Source organism: Acomys minous (assembly GCF_964271855.1).
Source record: "Acomys minous genome assembly, chromosome: 2".
Taxonomy (NCBI): Eukaryota; Metazoa; Chordata; class Mammalia; order Rodentia; family Muridae; genus Acomys; species Acomys minous.
The window spans coordinates 17,409,291-17,429,565 of NC_140484.1; the positions used below are offsets into that span (position 1 = coordinate 17,409,291).

The 20,275-nt window shown below is 45.5% G+C and overlaps 1 protein-coding gene across 2 annotated transcripts in view; it reads right to left on the minus strand.

Annotated features, from left to right (window-relative positions):
* The window catches only part of CNNM1 (cyclin and CBS domain divalent metal cation transport mediator 1), a 56,061-nt gene that overhangs the window by 24,941 nt on the left and 10,845 nt on the right, over window positions 1-20,275 (minus strand). For both annotated transcript variants that reach the window (XM_084754525.1, XM_084754524.1), the window contains exons 2-4: window positions 6,062-6,205; window positions 2,779-2,919; window positions 1,221-1,390 (exon numbers count right to left, since the gene is read on the minus strand). In XM_084754525.1, the coding sequence (XP_084610651.1) occupies window positions 1,221-1,390; window positions 2,779-2,919; window positions 6,062-6,205 (455 nt within the window). The remainder of the gene's footprint in view (window positions 1-1,220; window positions 1,391-2,778; window positions 2,920-6,061; window positions 6,206-20,275) is intronic.

Genomic DNA, 20,275 nt, shown 5'->3' on the forward strand with positions numbered 1-20,275 from the left:
ATGGCATTTTAATAGTAAAATCTTTCAAATTCTCAAGTCTACCTTCTTTCTAGCATGTTTTATTCCCTTCAGCTTTTTATTGGAAAACTTTTGTTAAGCATAAGATGAAGGATTGCACGTGTCCTTGCATTATGTAAACAATGTAACAGGATCTGCCTCTAACAGAGAAGAAAATGACCCCATTTCTGGGGGCGGGGGGCAGAGAACAATCATTTTATTGAGGTTACTTGGAGTGATATATACGAGACAAATCGCAGTGTCCAAAAGGACAGGCTGAAGTGGACTGTCACAGACAGAGGCTAGTTCTAGCTCAATGCGATCTTGAGTAGGATCTTAAAGCCATCACTGTGTTTAGCGTCTATAAAATTCTGCTGGGAAGAGACATAGCCATCACTGTGTTTAGGGTCTATAAAACTCTGCTGGGAAGAGACATGGAGCCAGTGACGGAGCTCATGGTGGGGGCCGGGACAGGACACAGCTGTGCTCCCGTGGAACCATGCCTGACACTTCTGATTAATTAATTACTTTAAATTTTTTGAGACAGTCTTGCCAAGTAGCTCTGGCTGACCCCAACCTAGTATGGAGATCAGAGTGTCCTAAAACTCAAGGCTACTTCTCCTGCCTTTGCTGGGATTACAGGCCTGTGCTGCCATGCTGGGCTGTGATGCACGCTTAAGACAAGCCTGTCCAGGTGCCCAGGGGAGGCAACTGTCTTTAGGTAAATCCTGGGAAGGTGAAACCTTTAGATGTCTCAGCCTTCCTTCCCGGTCCCTCTGCAGAGTCTCAGGGAACCACAAAGCATGAAGTGTGGCACAGAGAACGAATGTGTTCCGCGTGCTCCAGGAGGCAGAGCAAGGACCAGTGTGGAAGCCAGAGATGCTGAGAGTCAAGAGAAGAGAGGGCTTAACAAGAATCATCTCCCTCTCAGGAGGCAGTGGGGGTGGGGATACTCAAGCAGACACCCAGAGATACCGGGATCCCACAGGACCCTTTCAGTTCATTAGCAGAATGCCTTTACAGCCTTGTCACTGTCCCCAAACATGCTGAGTGCTCAGATTAAAGACCATCAAAGAAACTACAGCTCCCAGGACACCACTCTTACATGCCCGTGGCTTTCCCATTGGCCATGTTCTTCACTGACAGAGGAACAGCCCAGCCACTCCGTTTCCCCTGCAGGTGCCCTCCTCTGGCCTTGGAAATTCCCTGACCTTCACACTCACCTGTAAAAGCAGCACAAAATAGTCCACAGGGCGGCTGCGCTGGTAGAGGTAGTGTTCTGGGGCTTTCTTGTTCCTCTCATCAAACTTCAGCTCCTGGATCACGTTGGGATGTTTCAGAAGCCGGAGGAGGATCTTCTCCGAAAGGTACAGAGACTTAAAGGGCTCCACTTCTGGAAGGCAGCAGGGGGTTGGGGATGGACACTGGGCACTTCAGCACCTCCTCCATTCCAGCAGCAATAGCTGGCAGGAGGGGAGTGCAGCAGCTCGGGTTTCAGCTAGAACAACACCCTCAAGTAGGCTGGGGGTTCTGCAAATGATTGAGGGATTTTAATCCCCAGTGTACATCCTGGGACCTTCCCTATGCCTTCTGGGGATGACTGTTGCTTCATTGACATCTTAGGAGAAACAGGTCGCCATCTGGGAAATGTTAGTTTTGTTATGACTTTTCTCCTTGAGTTTATTTAGAGTTGGACAGACCTGGACAACTAAGTCATGGACACAACAAGGTCTTTAATTTTACAGTAGAATGATACACACAGAGAATCGAGTCTGGCTTATTGGGTAGCATTCACCTGCTGGATGAAATGAAATCCCAAGTTACCGGAGACAGGCAATTACTTAAATAATAAGTTGCCATTAGTGATGTTATTAATAGCATCATTTATGCTTAACTATTAATAGGTGTTATATAGTGATACTTGCAGAATTATACTAAGCAGGTGTAGCTGCTTTGCTTTGGGAAGTTGATCCATGACTAAAAGAATTATTAAATTCACAACAAGATTGCATGTTGAAAACTCTACTGTAAGGAGGCTCTGCTTTATGGTTATTCACCTTTTAGCACCGGCAACAGTGCTAGCTAGCACTCATTATATCCTCAATAAATATATATTGTGGGGGTGGCAGGTCCTACCTGTGGTCATGAAGCAGTGTGTGAGGTGGGTGTGGGTGTGGCAGGTCCTACCTGTGGCCATGAAGCGGTGTGTGAGGTGGGTGTGGGTGTGGCAGGTCCTACCTGTGGCCATGAAGCGGTGTGTGAGGTGGGTGTGGGTGTGGCAGGTCCTACCTGTGGCCATGAAGCGGTGTGTGAGGTGGGTGTGGGTGTGGCAGGTCCTACCTGTGGCCATGAAGCGGTGTGTGAGGTAGGGATGGGTGTGGCAGGTCCTACCTGTGGCCATGAAGCGGTGTGTGAGGTGGGTGTGGGTGTGGCAGGTCCTACCTGTGGCCATGAAGCGGTGTGTGAGGTGGGTGTGGGTGTGGCAGGTCCTACCTGTGGCCATGAAGCAGTGTGTGAGGTGGGTGTGGCAGGTCCTACCTGTGGCCATGAAGCAGTGTGTGAGGTGGGTGTGGCAGGTCCTACCTGTGGCCATGAGGCGGTGTGTGAGGTGGGTGTGGCAGGTCCTACCTGTGGCCATGAAGCAGTGTGTGAAGTGGGTGTGGGTGTGGCAGGTCCTACCTGTGGCCATGAAGCAGTGTGTGAGGTGGGTGTGGGTGTGGCAGGTCCTACCTGTGGCCATGAAGCGGTGTGTGAGGTGGGTGTGGGTGTGGCAGGTCCTACCTGTGGCCATGAAGCGATGTGTGGCCAGTAGAAGCTGTGGCGAGATCTTCACTCTGATCTCGGAGTCTGAAAGCTTGAACAGAGAGAAGTCATGCCGTCTCCTCTCCCGGTGTGGGACCCTCTGCTTTTTCCGGTTGTCAGCTATAGGGTCACATGGGGAAAAAGACACCCAGGATCACTGTTGGTCTTTGGATGTTTACACAGATTCTTTGGGACCACACATGTTCTGCAGAGCCAATTGTTGGAGGCGTGACCAACTCTCTCCCAGTAGGAGACAGCAGGCAGCAGATGGTTCGGTGTTGTGCTTGGGTGGTAGATGAATATGAACTGGAAAAAACCTGTTTCTTGTCGTTGTGTGGCTTGGCCCTAGCACATACCTTTAGCCTGGTAGCTTTCTGTTTACTCTAAACAAGTAGTGGTGTGGCTTAGCCCTGGCACACACCATTAATCCAAGAGCTTTCTATAAACAAGAGCTAAGTAAAGTCATCCATAGGTCAAGAGGCAGAGTAAGCAACTAGTCTACAGGGTGAACATAAGCAAACACAGGAAGGATGGACATTGAGTTGAAGGGAATTTAAGACTCCGTGGAGAAGGGGCTTTTCATTGGCTGAGTAGAAAGGTCAGCTGAGTGCGTTCTCTGCCTTTCACTCCAATATCTGGCTCCTGAGTCTTTATTAGTAAGATTTAATGGTTTTTAGGATTGTGTTTTTAAAACAACACACATCATAGTTTTTTATTGTTTTCATCCATACGAGAGAACTATTATATTTAATAAGCTTTTCTACCTATGCAGTTATTGCGAGACTCCAATAGGCAACTATACATGACAGTGTTTCTACAGAGTCATATAAACATAAACCGCTGGTTTTCTTGGCATTAAGGGGTTTGGTTTCTCCCTTTGTCCTCTTCCAGGCCATAGAGCTGGGCTCACCTAGTCTCTTTCCTCTGAGTTGAAACCATGCTGTGAGTGGTACCTAAGGTGTGTCACTTTCTTACCACTCATAATTTTTCTCCCCCCGCTAGACCCTCTGGAGAAAGAATCATGGGAAAAACAAGGAAAAAGAAAGGAAAAGGAGGAAGAATGCACATATAATTTCCAAAAAGCAGATTCTTCAGATGAGGACCAAGGTAGAGGCTGGAACCTCAGATCTTTCACAGTGGGCATGTGCTAATTCACTGAGGAACTGACTTGTTCTAATTTACTTTTTTCTTGTTTTTTAAAATGAAAAGCCTACATATGTTCATACATGCATAGCTACATGTTTATGTACATATATACATCATATGTGTATACATATACATATGCACGTACATATACATATACTTTTTTCAAATGGAGGAAGTGTTTATTTTGACTGCTTTTCTTTCGCTTTCCCTGAGTGTTGAAAAAACACTGAAAGTGATAACGTCCTCACTTACACTGAGGGGAAGGGAAAGAGATGTGCTTCTGTTCTCCTCAAATGGAAAACAACAGGGCTGCAGGGGACTTGTAGGTCAAGTGGACCAGATACATTAGAAACCAAACGGACGTGTCCCCACAGCAGGAAACCAGACCCCAGAATCTAGCTTCCTTGTCCCCCAGCTCTTCTCTTAGAGCTTGCTTCTTCCAGACCTTTTCTCCCACCTACCCAGCTCCTGTGGGCCTGCCTCCAACTCTGGACCTTTGAAGGAACCTGGCTCCTGCTTCAACACTACATTTGCTTTGTTTGAGAAGGTTGGAAGATTCCAACCTGAGTGTCCAGAGTATGTAAGGAGTCACAGTCACATAAGAAGATACAGTATTTTAGGCTCCTCCACCTTTCATGGCTCTTAGGGATCCATGCGGGAACCCTGACCCTCTCCTCTAGAAAGAGGCTCATTCAGAAAATGAGCATCAAGTAGAGATTTAGGACCCATTTTTTTTTTCTGCTCTCACTAGCGAGTGGCTTTCTGATTTATATGACATTCTTGTTTATGTGTCTGTCATCATGTCATTAAACTTTCCTAGTAGAGACAGTCCTATAATCTCTCCCCTTATTACTTTGAGTATAATTGTGGGCATTTGAAGTATTAGGGTTGTTAAAATCAATACCCTAGGAAGAGACTACTCACTTAGCCTTCCACCAGCCACTAACACTTTAGTGTAGTCTTCACCAATTTACATTTAGAGATACCTGGGAATTCTAGACCAAGGGTAGTGGGTAGAGAAGGGAGCCTGAAATGGGACAGACCCCTTCTGAGCTCCATCTTGTTTGAAAATGCTGAGTACAGCATTATCAGGTCCCGGAAAGGAGGTGCTGTGACACTGAGCTTGTTTTCCGTGAGGGCTGGCTCACGTTTTAGATTTGATCTCTCCTTGGCCCAAAGGTATCACTGCCATATGGTATCAAAGCTGTTTTCTGTGAGGAAGCAGGGTCTGGAAGATGGCTCTGGCAACCCGGGGCTGCTCATCTCTAATGACTTCTCCCTGGGAAGGGAAGGGGATGGCTATCCTAGGAGATGAAACTCTGAGGAGGAAACATTCCCTGGCCAGAGACTCCCATGGATTTAGATAACATTCCAACTCCACAGACAAAGCAAGCCCTTGTACTGCTGCCATGCAAAGCTTTGATAAGGCTGATGAGCCGAAAGCTGTCACTCTCTGCAAAGAGAAGTCCATATTGTTCCTGAGGTGTGTGTGTGGGGGTGGGGGTCGGTGGAGGGGAAAGGAAGAGTCCAAAGGCAGAAGCAGGAACAGGAGACACATAGAGACCTGATACAGAGAGCAGGAAAGAGCCTGGGAAACTTGGGAGGGTTGCTGAAAGGCACGAGGGACAAGAACAGTATCCAACAAGGGGCATTTAAGGTTTTGGCTTGGGCAACGGGCAAGGCCATGACAGCGCTCACTGCTCACTGGTGCTTAGGTGTGAGAATAGCTGAGCCCTGCCTCTAGGTAGACAAGGCCAACATGGGAACAATACAGGCGTAAGAACAAGAGCAGAGAGCCCCCTCGGCCTCCTCTCGGGCACACTGTATTTTCCTTTGTCATCCGGTTCCATTTGACAGCCAGGCTATCTTTTCCCAGTTCTGATTGTGTTCTGGAAAGTTCCCTGCTGATAATACGTCTCCAGCATGTCCCCAGTGACTCGGGATGATTTGATCAGGGTATCTTGCCGTGCTAGCACTGGGTGGAGGGGCATGACACACACCAGTGCACGGAACTTGCACTGACTCCCTTTTATGTTACTTATCCATCTGCTGCATTTCCTGGGAGTCTCACAGGAAAGCAAGGGGACCCTGAGAATAGGCAAGGACACACACTTACTGTAGAGGTCGGTCTCATCTAGGATCTCCGACTTGATGATCTCCTCGATGATGTCCTCCAGTGTGACGATGCCCATCACCTCGTAGAAAGGGTCTCCTTCGCCCTCATTATTCACTCTCTGGACAATGGCCAGGTGAGATTTCCCTGGAGAACAAACGAAACCACGGTTAAGCATCTGGATCATTTCCGGAGACTTCTGCTTGTGAAAAAAGCAACACAACGTTTCCGTTTGACCAAAATCAGGACTGAACTCACCCCGGGGGCCGTCTGAAAATAGGGAATTTGTGTGCAGGCTCTTGCCAATGGAACCCTGATACACAGAAGAAACATCGTGTGTGTTGTTCAGTGATAGGGGCGGGTTCTCAGATCCTACCCGTTAGGCAGTTTCACTGTGTGACTATCACAGAGTACACGTGCGCCGGCTAGTTTTCTGTCAACCTGACACAAGTTAGAGTCATCAGAGAGGAGGGAGCCTTAATTGAGAAATGCCTCTGAATGATAGGTCTGTAGGCAAGGCTGCAGGGCATTTTCTTAGTTAGAGATTGCTGGGAGGAAGGCCCAGTCCATTGTGGGTGGTGGTGTCCCTGGGCGGGTGGTCCTGGGTTCTATAAGAAAGCAGGCTGAGCAAGCCATGGGAAGCTAGCCAGTAAGCAGCACCCCTCCATGACCTCTGCATCAGCTCCTGCCTCCAGATTCTTGTCCTGTTTGAGTTCCTGCCTGGCTTCCCATAATGGAGTGTGATATGGAAGCCAAGTTAAGCCTTTTCCTCCCCAACTCGGTCATGGTGTTTCATCATAGCAATAGAAACCCTAACTAAGACAGCAGTTATGTAAACTAAGATGGTGATGACACCACTAGGTGACAATTTTATTGTTGGTCATAACATCAACATGTGGCACTTGATTATATTTTATAACTTCAGTTTGCATATAGGTTGGGCACATTTATAGGGTACAATGTGACACTTGAAAACATTTACATAATATATAATGGTCAGATCAAGGTAATTTAATTGGCATGTTTATCATCTCAACCTTCATCATGTTTTTGACTCAGGTCTGTGGGTACTAGCTGTTCTGAAAAAAATGGAGTATTTACACTATGCTTAAATAGTAGTCAGTCTAAGCTTTGGCTGTTTATTAGTTATCTAAGAAATTGTTGAAAATCATATTCTGTACTTTAACAGGGATAGCTAGGTGGTCTTAGTATTCTTTGTGGTCTTCTATTCTTTAAGCAACAGGGGCTATATCTGAAGTGGCAGTTCCTGAGGTAGAAAGTACAAGACATGCGTGAGCCGTCTTGCCAAGTACGGCGCTGTACTGTGGTTTGAGCCATTAGAAGCAGTGTCTTCCACACCACTGCTATCCAAACTCTCTCCATCCTCCCTCACTCCCACCCACTTCTCCTTGCTTCTGAGAACCTTTTATATCTACATTTCTTTTTAGGGAAGCAATCTAACATATCCACAACCAGTTTTTTTGTTTTTGTTTTTGAGACAGGGATTCTCTGTGTAGCCTTGGCTGTCCTAGACTTGCTTTGTGGACTAGGCTGGCCTTGAACTCACAGCGATCCGCCTGCCTCTGCCGCCCGAGTGCTGGGATTAAAGGCATGGACCACCACACCCGTCCCCAGTTACATTTTTTTCTTTGAACTTTCACACATTAATGAGCATACATTAGCTGAAGGAGGCTGAATAACCTAATTGAAAGGGCAAGCCAATAGGAGTCTGCCTCCCTGCTTTAGTCACACCCGTTACTGCCTTTGGACAAACTGTTTAGCCTCCACTGAGTTTCTGTCTCTCACGTGGAATCAGGGACTAGTAAAGTGTGGTGATTCATAAACAAGGCTGCTGGCTCTCTGGAACTGCCTCCATGGGAGGGTGTGGCTAATATATCCTGCCCCTGAACTTGGCTGGGCTTGTGGCTGCTCAGACCAATAATACTTAGGAGGTGTTACTCCTGAGGTTGGGTCATAAAATACAACACCTCCTGCTGTAGAAACACTTTGAGTCTATTGACTACCCTGAGGCCACCATGGTTCAAGAAGCCACCTTGCGAGTGGGTGCTATGGTCTCAGTTGACACAGTTTTTTTTTTTTTTTTTTTGTCTTCCCTAGTAAAGTAGAGAAATATCATCCTATTGTATCTTTCTTAGGGCCTAGTTCATAGAATCCATTAGCACAATAAAACGGGGATTGTTTTCTCCCTCTGGTTTGGGGGTGACTTGTTTGCAATAATATAACTAGAGTCACCAGGACCAGGGCCCATGACCTGGCCATGCAGCTGGTGGGGTTGTAAGCAGGTTTTGTAAACTGTAAAGCAGCACAGGCAGATGGGGTGGTCACCTTGATCACCTGTCAGCGTGGTTGACTGAGAGAGATCTAGGAGGTTATTGAAGCATCCTTCTGGGTGTATCTATGAAAGCATTTCCAGGAAGGATTAACTGAAGCAAGGAAGATCCACTCTGGGTGCCTGTGGCACCTCCACATGCCTCAGCCCAGGTGTCATGTAAGGGGAAAGAGGAGAAAGCTTGTATCCACAGCCACTCTCTGCCTGCTTTATGTCTGCCATGATGTGAGCTGCTCCCCGCGGGGACAGGATGAAACCAGAAGCCAAATAAATCCTCCTTTAAGGTGTTTATTATCAAGAACTTGTCACAGAGACGAGCCGTTCCGACTATTATGGCCAATATTTTGTTTTTTATTGCCTAACAGCTTAATAACCACTAATGTTTATGGAATTCCTACTATATGCCAGACACTAGTTGGAACCCTTGGCACACATCAAGTTATTTAATCCTCTAAAGAGAGCCCTGGGGGTGAAGAGCAGTATTATATTCCTCTTACAAAGCGAAGAACCGAGGCCCAAGATGGGTTAGGGATGAGCCTGAAGCTGTGCAGCCTAAACGTGCCAGGGCTGGACAGCAGCTCAGCAGCTGAATTTGGCCCCTTTCCGAAGCCTTCCCTTTCTTTAGCTATGGGAACCCCCATCCTCCCCAAAACATTGTATTTTGAGACAGGGTCTCACAAGGTTATGTAGCTGGCCTTGAACTTGTGATGTTATTGCCTTCTGAGAAGCTGAGGTTATAGGCCTTTGCCATCAGGCCTGGCTGAAGTTTCTTTCTAACAGCCCTCCTTCAGGTCAATCTGTTTCCTTTTATAATATAGACACATTTCCTTGTCCTGTTTCTAAAATGCAAACCTGAGTGGTTATTCTTTCTTGGCTATGAGATATTTAAGACATTTATAAGGAAAAATAACTGACTCAGATGAGTTAGTTTTTGGGGAAAATAAGCCCCATATCAGGCTTTGTTTGTTTATTGTTAAAGGTACCATTCATGAATAAAGAGGGGCAGTCAGTGGTCCAGAAGCATAATTAGCTATCATTTAATTTCCCTGTTGCTGTGATAAAACACCCGACCAAAAAACAAAGGAGAAAGGGTTTATTTCAGCTCACAGTTTGAGGTCCCAGCCCACCAAGGTGAAGATCACAGCAGCAGAACCTGGAGGAACACTGTATCTTTGGTCAAGAAGTAGAGAAAGATGACTTCCTGTGTTTGGATTGCTCTTCCCTTTATACAGTTCAGGATCCCAGCCTGGGGAATGGTGCCACCCATAGGCGGGTCTCCCCACTCCCATGGACCCAACCAAGATAAGCCTCACTGGTAACCCTAGAGACCCATCTCCCAGGTAATTCCAGATTTCACCAGGTTGGCTATTGGGATTAACCATCACAGCTATCAAAATTTAAAGACACAGCTATTCCTTGGGGTTTTAAATGGAAATGAAATTTGAAAGATGGTATTTTATTTTATTTTATTTTATTTTTACCACCTATGAATGATCTCTAAAATTTTCCCACCTTCTACCTAAACTTCGACCTATGTCTACACTTCTAGCCATGTCATAGCCAGGGTCAAGAACTTTCGACAAGGTTTAGAGTCACCTGAAATGCAAGCACAAGCCTCTGGATACGTCTGTGGGAGATTACCTAGAGAGGCTCTTAGCAATGGGGAGACCCACCCCAACCACTGACTAAAAACAGTGAGGGGAGCTGAGCACCAGCATCTGGCACTTTCTATTTCCCAACCAAGGAGCCAATGAGGAGCACTAAGTTCCTGTGGCCATGACTTCCCTCTATGGTGGAAACACACACACACACACACACACACACACACACACACACACACACACACACACACAGTCTCTGGAACTGTGAGCCTAAGGAAACCTTTTGTTTCTTTAAGTTGTCCTTGCCATGGCAACAGGACAAGAAACAAATACAAGCAACACAGGGGCTAACACAAAGGTTACAGAACCAAGCCCACACTCAGTTTGGTAAAATCAAGACTGCACACTGTGGCTCTTCCCCGTATTTGTACCTCCGCCCTGCATGCCACCAGCAGTCTATCCTCTGGGCATTCCAGATAAACTCCACTTGCTAAGTTTCTAATAGCTCCCAGTGTGGCCTCCCTCACTGCATCTCTGGTGGCCCTTCAGGTTACAGCTTCAGGAAAAGCCCTCCCAGACAGAGCTGTTAGCATCAGAACCAATTTCCTGCTGCCTCGGGCTCTCAAGCCTTGGGTGCCATCGCACCTTTCTGCTTCTTGTAACTAGTGACTCATGTACCCTACATTAGTGGGACTTTCTCAGAGGGTGAGCTTCCTCAGGACAAAGGATCACATCTTTAAACAGGCCCTTTCACCCACCCAACAGCTGATAAGTATTTGGTGAACTGAACTTGGCTGGAAACCAAGTGAAAACACATAGCTGATTTTGATGTTACCAAGACATTTTAATTTCTGATACAATACTATAGGATTAGATTAATATTCCAGCCCTCCCACAGTGCACTAGAAAGTTATCCTATGAAACAACTGTATCCTACCCAATTGGACTAAAGCATTTTGTAGCTTAAATTAGTTATGCTAAACATTTTTTCCAACAGATTTTTTAACTTAAACTTATGGCACCTGTTCTCACTTTCCTGCTAACATGTGCTAGCAGATGACAAATGACTAACATCATGGAAAATCTAGGAAAACCGATTTCTTAAAATTGTTTGCTATAACTGAATGCCTTTTGTGCTGTGGCACAAAGAACACATACAACACTGCCACACTTTCCACAGTTAGTGTGGTTACTTCATATGCTAGAATCAAATAAACAAACAGAATTAACTGTTTTAAAAATAACTTCTACATATGGACATCCAGAGTTGTACTCTGACCACTGTGCACAGGTCATAGTGCTTATACACAGGAAGATATGTATGCCTACTCTAACAAAGATATATTAAAAAAATGTTCTATACCTTATAAGGTCAATTTGAGGATCATAAAGGAATTTTAAGGTTTACTTATATGCTAATCAAGATACTGAGATGCAGTACTGATATAAGCCATTTAGAAACATTTTACAACCAGCCTTTGAGATACCCTAGGGGGTCGTGGATATGATCATAATATGTAATGTGTATATGAAAAGCCCATCATTTAGTACAATTAATACACACTAATAAAAGGTAAGAATTTCCCTTCACAGCCATAGAAATTGACAAACAAATAAAGGAAACAGCTTTGTTTAATGGACAGCCTGGGACAGGAAATAGGGGGTGGCAGTCATAAAACTCCTTTTTGAGCTAATTCAACAGGGAGACACCTCAGGTCCTTCCTTCCCTTACAGAAGTTGGCCTTTCAGAGTCCTATCCCAGCATCCCTCTTGCCCTTGGCCCCAGGAGGGAATGTTGTAAGTGGTCTCATGTGAGGCCACTGAAACATATCGGTCCCATGTCTCTAGAACATATGAAGAACCACTACAGCTCAGGAAAAGACAACTCAGTTACAGAAGTTGACAAAAGACTTGAATATCAGGTGCTTCTCTAAGGAAGATACGAACTCGATCAATAAGCATGTGAAAAGATGCCGAACACACGTCATAGTCATTAGGGAAATTCAAATCAAATGGAAATGAAGAGCACAATGTATCTGCTAGAATAAATGTAGGAAAAATCACAAGGGTTGCAGAAGAGACGGAAAACAAGGATCCTGCATCACTGTTGTGGCGCTAAGGAAGCTCTTCAAAATATTAAACATAAATGATCACATGGCCCAGCAATCCCACTGCTACATAGACGAAAATGTATGGTTAGCATTATTAATAATGGCCTAAAAGTCTTGACAACCCACATTTCCAAACAAATAAGATGTGGTAAGCCCATACAATGGAGTATTGTTTGGCTGCAAAAGGGAATAAAGTAATTTTATAAAACAGATGAGCTTTGAAGACATAATAAATCTAAGAAGCCAGGCATACATGACCACCTGCTCTATGATTCCGTTCATGAGAAATTTCCAAGACAAGCCAATCTACAGAGGAAGAAAATAGACTAGTGGCTGCCAGAAATGATGGAACGGAGAAAATGGGTTGCTACTGAGCTCAGAGTTTCTTCTTGGGATGAGGAATTATTCTGGAATCAGATGGCAGTGATGCTTGCATAGCTCTGTGAGTATACTAAAAATGCAAATTATACATTTAAAAGAGTGGATTTTATGACATGTGAATTATATCTCTATGCAAATTTCTTTTGAATAAAGCCAGCTGAATAAAAAGCTCAAATATCTCATGGCTGAACGAAGTTAGTAAGGTCTAAAGCTACAAACCACATGAAGGTGGGAGGCAGAAGCGGCCTCATAAGGGGAATGCATCAAAATTAAAGAGCAATAGTGGTTTGGAGCTGGGAAACTGTGCCTGTGAGTGTGGTTGGCAGTATTTTCTGTCATTTTGTGTTCTAGGGTGTGGTGACAAAAGTGGACATAAGTGAGGCCATAGAAGACTGGAGGCAGGAGAGGACACCACTTACGCTCTTCTGTGGAGGGGACAATGGTGAACAGGAGCATGGTCTTAGTCACAGGGGGAAGGGGAGCATCTGAAAGCAAACAGTGGCAAAGCGGAGCCTTAGGAGGGTCGTTTCTGCTATCAGAGGTTTGATTGGCTTTCAGGGATGACTTAAAAGTGCCTAAAACTCACAGACGGGGGCAAGCTTGGAGTAACAGGGCTCTGATAGCCTAATATACCCCCTTTTATCCTCGGCAAACGCTGGTCTCCAGCCTGCATTGTTTCTGCTGCGTGGGTCGCTGCTATGTTTGGCAGAGTGGCTTACATTGGCCTCCTTACCTCTTTTGTGTCCCCATGAGATCCCATGAATTTGGACTGGGACCTGCTGGGCCACCTCTATATTGACTAGGGACTGTCAGATGTCTTCATAACACCAGCCCAGTCCTTTCAGTTTGTCCCTAACTCTGTAGAAAAGTAGGGTATCCGTCAGAGGATTTAAGTTAGTGATGATTACAATGATATAGAACTTTCCGGTTTGTCCAGAGGCTTTCTAGATAGTACAGACGATCCTTGGGATGGGTGAGGCGTTACTGAGAACTGATTCCCCAAGGAGTGAGTGAGAAATGATTTTATAGGCCCCAGCTTGGCTTTGGAACCCACTGGAACATATGGTGTCCCATGTATATTCTTTAACAAGTTAACTCTCCTTTCAACTTTCATTAAACAGTCCCCTCTCACGTGGTGGCCATATTCCTAGGGCAGGCAGTGTTCTTTTAGAATCACGACTGCTAACAACACAACATGTGCACAAAAGCAAAACCATGCCGAGCTACAGCTGTAGCGGGGGGCGGGGGGGTAGGGGGGACGGGGGAGCAGGCTGATCTGCTCTGCACACCCTTGCCATGTTCAAAGTGATGGGGCCTGGCACAATTACCCCTTCAGTTTCTAAAAATAGGCAACGTAACAATCTTTAAGTCAGCTAAGTCTGTGGGCTTACGGTACATCAGAGGCAGGAGGTAATTCTTCAGGCAGAGAGCTCTTCACTGCTAGTTACTGCATTTGAGGCTTTTTTTTTTTTACATGTCCCTTGAGCATACAACTGTGACATGGATGGATAACCTCTAGGCTGAAAGGTAAATAAGCAGTGGGTTTTATGCTAATACATATTCCCCTCCCCCATCGTGTGTACATGCATGTGCATGTGTGTGTATGTATGTGCATGTGCGGGCACCCACATAAGCTCACCCATGCATATGGAGCTCAGAGGCCAACACTGAGTGTCCTTCTCTATTCTTGTCCACCTTATTCTTTTTAGACAAGGTCTCTCACTGAACTTCTCATCAATTTAGTAAGACTAGCTGGCCAGCCACCCTCAGGCGTCCTCTTGTCTCTGCCACGGCTACACGCAGCTTCACGTTTGGGTGATGGAGTTCCAAATTCAGGCCCTTGTGCTTGTGTGGCAGGAATGTTACTGACTGAGCCATCTCCCCAGCCCTGCCAATCTAATCTAATCTAATCTAATCTCTAACCTCCTCCTTTTCTTTTTCCTTCTCTCCTCCTCCCTCCCATCCCACCATCCTCCACCCCCACCCCGGTTTTTTGTAAGACAGGATCTCACTACGTAGCCTGGTACTCACTCTGTAGATTGGTCTCAAACTCATAGCGATCTGCCTGCCTCTCCAATGAACTTTCTTAAAACAAAGTCTACATTTGTCTCTGAATTGTAAAAAGTATATTTTACTCTGGGTTCACTGGTATCCTACTTCTAAACTGGTAGCCATACATTCATTCTCAGGGCTCTGGTTTGAACCTGGTTATTTTAATACAGGCTAAAACACCCATATAGGGGAAGGATTTGTGTCACCATGGTTATTGTCTGACAGCTGTGAAGAAGCTGGGATGCCTAGCAAACCCTACACCCTTTCGGTGCATCTAGTGTAAGATGCTGTCTTCACAGGAAAGAGAAGAACTTCCTGAATTTACACAGAATGGCTATAGCCATAAACTAAGTACAGCATCCTCTCACAAAGCATAGGGTAGTTACTTTTGGTGACTGTTGAAGCTGCATTTAGGAAGGCATCTTCTGTGGCCTTTGTACCAATCACCTCTGAGACAGACTTGAGGTGTTACACTAATAGGCTTTTCACATGTCTGAGGCTAATTAAATGCCCCTCTACTATAAGTCAGCTAGTCTTTTTTTGTTGTCCCAGAACTCAAGGTGTGCTCCTAATGCGGGGAGAATTGATAATTCTCTGAATACTTTCTACCATCACCTGGCATCAACATCCAAAGTAACAGGGCAGATCCCTTCAAGGGTTAACTACATATTAAGACAGACTGCTTAAAGACTGGGTTATCAGCTGGGGGGGATTTGCATATTCCCTACCCCTGCATAACATGGTTGGCTGTTACAACTTGGGGTATACATTTAGTGAGCAGAAACAAAGGATGAAGCTAAGTGTCAGATGATGCACAAGACAGCTTCCACAATGCCAACAAAGACTTATCCTGCCCCAGAATTTAATACAGCCTAGGCTGGAAGCCCTGCTTTAAAGAGACTGAAATTTGGGTAGTTAAAGAAATGTTACATTACACATTTTCTCAGAAAACTGGGAATAGTGCTACCTCAAGACCTAGCTATACCACCCCTGGGCATATACCTGAAAGATGCTCCACCATACAACAAAGACATTTGCTCAACTATGGTCATAGCAGCCTTATTCATAATAGTCAGAATCTGGAAACAACCTAGATGTCCGTCAACCAAAGAATGGAGAAAGAACATTGGTCCATTTACACAATGGAACACTATTCAGCTATCAGAACAAAGAAATCTTGAAATTTGCAGACAAATGGATGGAACTAGAGACAATCGTCCTGAGTGAGGTAACCCAGGCCCAGAAAGACATGCATGGTATATACTCACTTATAAGTGGATATTAGACTAACATAGAGGTCCTCTAAGAGACTTCACTCAGCAGGGGATCAGGACAGATGCTGGGACTCACTGCTGGACTTGCTTGGAATGGTGAGAGTGGGATGGAAGAATGGGGGGATGGAAGGACCCAGAGGGTTTAGGTTCAGGTCGGGCAGATATGGACCCAGGCAGGTCTGCACAAACTGTTGCACTAACCAAGGACAATGCATGCATTAAACCTAGATGCCCTGTTCAGATCTAGCCAATGGACAGCTTATTCTCTATGGTTGTTGGGGATGGGGACTGCCTCTGACACAAACTCTGGTGCCTCCCCCCCCCCCATTTAATTACTTCCCCTTGGTGGGAAGGCCCAGCAGCATACAGAGGAAGGGGAAGCAGGCTATGGGATGAGACCTGATAGGCTGTGGCCTTTTGGTAGGGGAGGAGGGCCCCTTCTGTCACAGGTCTAGGGGAGGGGAATAGGGCAGAAAAGGGAGGGAGGGTGGGAATGGGAAGATACAAAGTGAGGGGATAACATTCTGGATGTAATCTGAATAAATTATAATAAAAAAACCATTACATGTTTGTATTGGAAGAAGTTGACATAACCTTCAACGGCTTGAACAATATAGGATCCTGGGCTATAGATGGTTTAGGCATGTCCCCCAGAGAGCTTTCACGGACCTTGTTAGCGTACTTTCTCAGCCATGAGAAAACAGCCAATAATTGATTTGATTCCTTGTTGTTTCAAAAACGGTCATCGCACTTTGGTAAAGTGATTGTTTCCAGCACTGAAAACAGAAGCTGGGAGAATGTACTGCTTGGTAACTGAGAACAAAGGAAAGCAGGGATCATCCTCCTGCCTCTGCTGCGCGCTTGGCCTTCACTCTGTAAGACACAGAGGCTCTATGCGCTTTCTGGCATCCCTGAAGCATCTTCCGTTCCTTCACTCTGTGACCTGCTGCCACTGTTCCTTTGTGCAACAGCATGAATGTTATCTTGGTACTTTTCTGGGCCCCCACTTCTGATGCAGAATCAGGATCTTGGGGGCGAAGTGGGAGTGCAGACAAGAAGACCTCTACAGAAGATGCTGAACACACACTAGGGTTTGAGGCCTGCTGTTGTTGACACTTGCTGTTCCATGTGTGGTCCTTGGCTCAGGAGACTGGGGGCCTCCAGAAACCCGGCTTCCTCGGCTTCCTCCCTCGGCTCAGGCTCCACCCTAGTCCTGGTGTGAGAATCTGCATATCACTAAGACCCCTAGGTGGTTCTTGCATTTGAGTATGAGAAAAATTGGCCCAGATTAACCCTAAACCTAACTCCAGACACTTGATTGACAGGTCCCACATGCCTTCCGCACATAATGGAGATATTTAAAAAATGCTGACTTCATGGTCACAGTGAGCAAAACCAAGTTTCTGTTTTGAAATAATTTTTTTTTTCAAATGTAAAGAATTTGCAACTAAGAGGGAGTGTCATTGCTATTTTTATTATTTTTCTTTCAAGGCTTCAGTTTTTGCTATCTCTGAATTAAAGGTTGGGGAGGCATGGTGGCGCACACCTATAAATCTCAGCATGTAACCGGCTGAGGTAGGGAGGAGACTCAGAGTTCAAGGTCACTCTGGACAATGTAGTGAAGCATAGTCTCAAAAACCCGAAATAAGGACAGTTTAAAAGTTAAAAATCAGGATCACATTTCTTTTTCTAAAGTAGTGTTATAAGTCTAAATAATCTCAGGCTACAAGAGCAGTTCGATTTTAAAGGGTGGCTCTGTTGGTTGTATGTATTTAAGAATGTTTTGAAGCTGGGTGGTGGTGGCGCACCCCTTTAAAACCAGCACTCAGGGGGCAGAGGCAGGCGGATCGCTGTGAGTTCGAGGCCAGCCTGGTCTACAAAGTGAGTCCAGGACAGCCAAGGCTACACAGAGAGACCCTGTCTCGAAAAACAACAACAACAACAACAACAACAACAACAACAACAACAACAAAGAAGAATGTTTTTGATAGACTGACTGGGGGAGGGAGGTGCGTGGGCATGTGTGTACCATGGTACACTTCCTGTGCAGTAGTCACAGGACAGCTCTCAGGAGTTGGCTCTCATTCTCCACCACATGGCTCCTAGGGATCTACTCGGGTGGAGGACCTCAGGCCATCAGGTTTGGTGGCAAGCACCTTTACATGCTGAACCACCTTACTGACCCTAGAGGTTTAATCATGCCGACAATTACAGCGTCTGTGTTAACACAGAGCTCCAAGCTCCTAATTTTTCTCTACTATTGTAGCAGCCACTGGAGCGAGCTAAGGATGAACTACTGTAAAACAGGCAATCATTTCTATACACTCATCTTCTCACAGATCTGGAAGAGAACACAAAAATGTCCCCATTCCCCCCACCCCCATCCTACACCAACCAAACTGAATTGAAGAAATAACTCCCCTAACCCCCCCCCCCCCCGGTCCTTTTTTTTCTGGTTAAAAATAACAAGGAATTGCATCCCCATTTTGAAGTCACAATCTTTTAGAGAAATAATAATCAACACCTCTATCACACACAGAAGAATCTGTTGAGCTACTAAAAGGTAATTATGAAAAAGCCAACTGTGTCATCCAGAGCACCATGGTAACCAGCATCACCAGGGCATGAAAAAACAGTTGTTAGTCACTAGAACCAAAGCCAGTTGGCAATTTGGCTTGTTAAGCAACAGTACAAAAATAGCGGGTACAGCCTCATTATCTAGAGGTCCAACTCTGCACAGCTTGGAATCCGGCCCCTGAAGGAACTACCTGACCCTGAGGCTCTCAGTCAAAGTCCAATCCATCACTTGTTTAACAAGCAGCATTGCCCAGCGCTTGTTGCATCTGAGGCAGACGGTTTTTATAACACATACACATTTACTCGGTTTTTTGGTTGAACAGAAACTGTGAGTTGATGCACAGAACAAGAGTCCTTCTGCCAGGAGCGTGGTCAGGCAGGATTTGCCTGAGCTGGACCCAAAGAGAGCTAACAGCTGACAAGTGGGGTCAGAGAGAGCGGTGGTGAGCAGACAGAGGGCTGGTTAGAAGGCAGCACAAAATAACTAGGTTCTCATGACTGCGATCCTGCGTCATCAAGAAAAAGATGAAGTTATATTTAGGATCGTTGGCTGAGGCAAGAGTGGGTGCGAGCGATTTTAGAACTATCACCATCAAAATGATAAAAACATGCTGTTTTGGCATCCAGAGGAATAAAAATTATGTTTGACAAATATCTTTACTTTTCCTAGTTTCCCACTTTGGTAGAAGAGACTCAGGCATGTGAGAATTGCTTCAGCGGCATAAAGATTTTTTGTCGGCTCTGTGCTGCCTTTCTTTTTCTAGCTCAGCTGGAATGCCCTTTCCTTTCATAATCGCTGATCACGGCTCTTCTTTCAAGGCCAAGTTAAAATTGGACTTCCTCAGAGAAATTTTCTCAGATCACTCAAGGACTTACTGCTCCTTTCTCTCTTCACCCACAGATGCCTGTAGCCCAGGTTGCCTCTTCCCATCCTTTGTATAAAGGCCCCTCTCACTTTGTGTTTCCACATTTCTATCTGTGTCTGTGGCAGACCGTCCCAGTGCTGTAGGGAATAGTGTGGACAGTCACAGGGAGGCAGAGGGAAGGTTGGCTGGTTTCCCTAGTGAGTAGAACACAGCCCAGAGGAAAGCTTGGATATTGCCGCCCCCTAGCCACCCTCAAAGCCTTTGCACATTTGCTGCCGTCTTTTGGGGATCTCTTGCTTGGAGACATGCTTTCCTGTCATTTAGAGTTCATTCCAAATATTTGGGGAATAAGGAGTCTGCTCTTACCCACAAACCAGCTGAGGATGTTCTAATAACATCCTGTTTTGTAATAGTTTGTCAGCTAGTGTTCTTCTCTCTGCTTAACTACAGCCCCGAGAGCCCACAGTGATGTTTACCTGGTTACTACAGCCCCACGCAAGCAAAGCCCATCTATACACAGAAGACAGACAGGAAAGAAGGGGGAGGAATCCCAGGTTGATAAGGGACACAGACCAGGAGATAAGAGGGCTGAAGACTCCAGGTTCCTAAGAGGCAAGGCAGCTCCAGAGACTACCAGAGTACTCCGTGAGCATGCAGAGCATCCTCTGAGAAACCCAAAGGCTTGAAAGAAGCTAGAGGCAGGCCACGTACATCTGGGGGTTAAACCATGAAACTGTGGTAAGCTCCAATACACAGTATCTTTTGAATAAGAGAGATGATAAAAAGAAGAAATGGAACCTAACTTCAGCCTGTGGGATTTATATTAGATTAAAAAAAAAAAAAACCAGCCTGACAATGAAGGCTGGCAAGGCCTGGAAAGGAATGCCAAATCTAAAAAAAGAAAACAACCAGGAACCAGAATCTCACTCACGCTCTTTAATGCTCCTTTGGTTCTGACTATGTTGTGGTCTTTTTTCTTTAGCCAGGCTGGGTTGAAGAATGGAA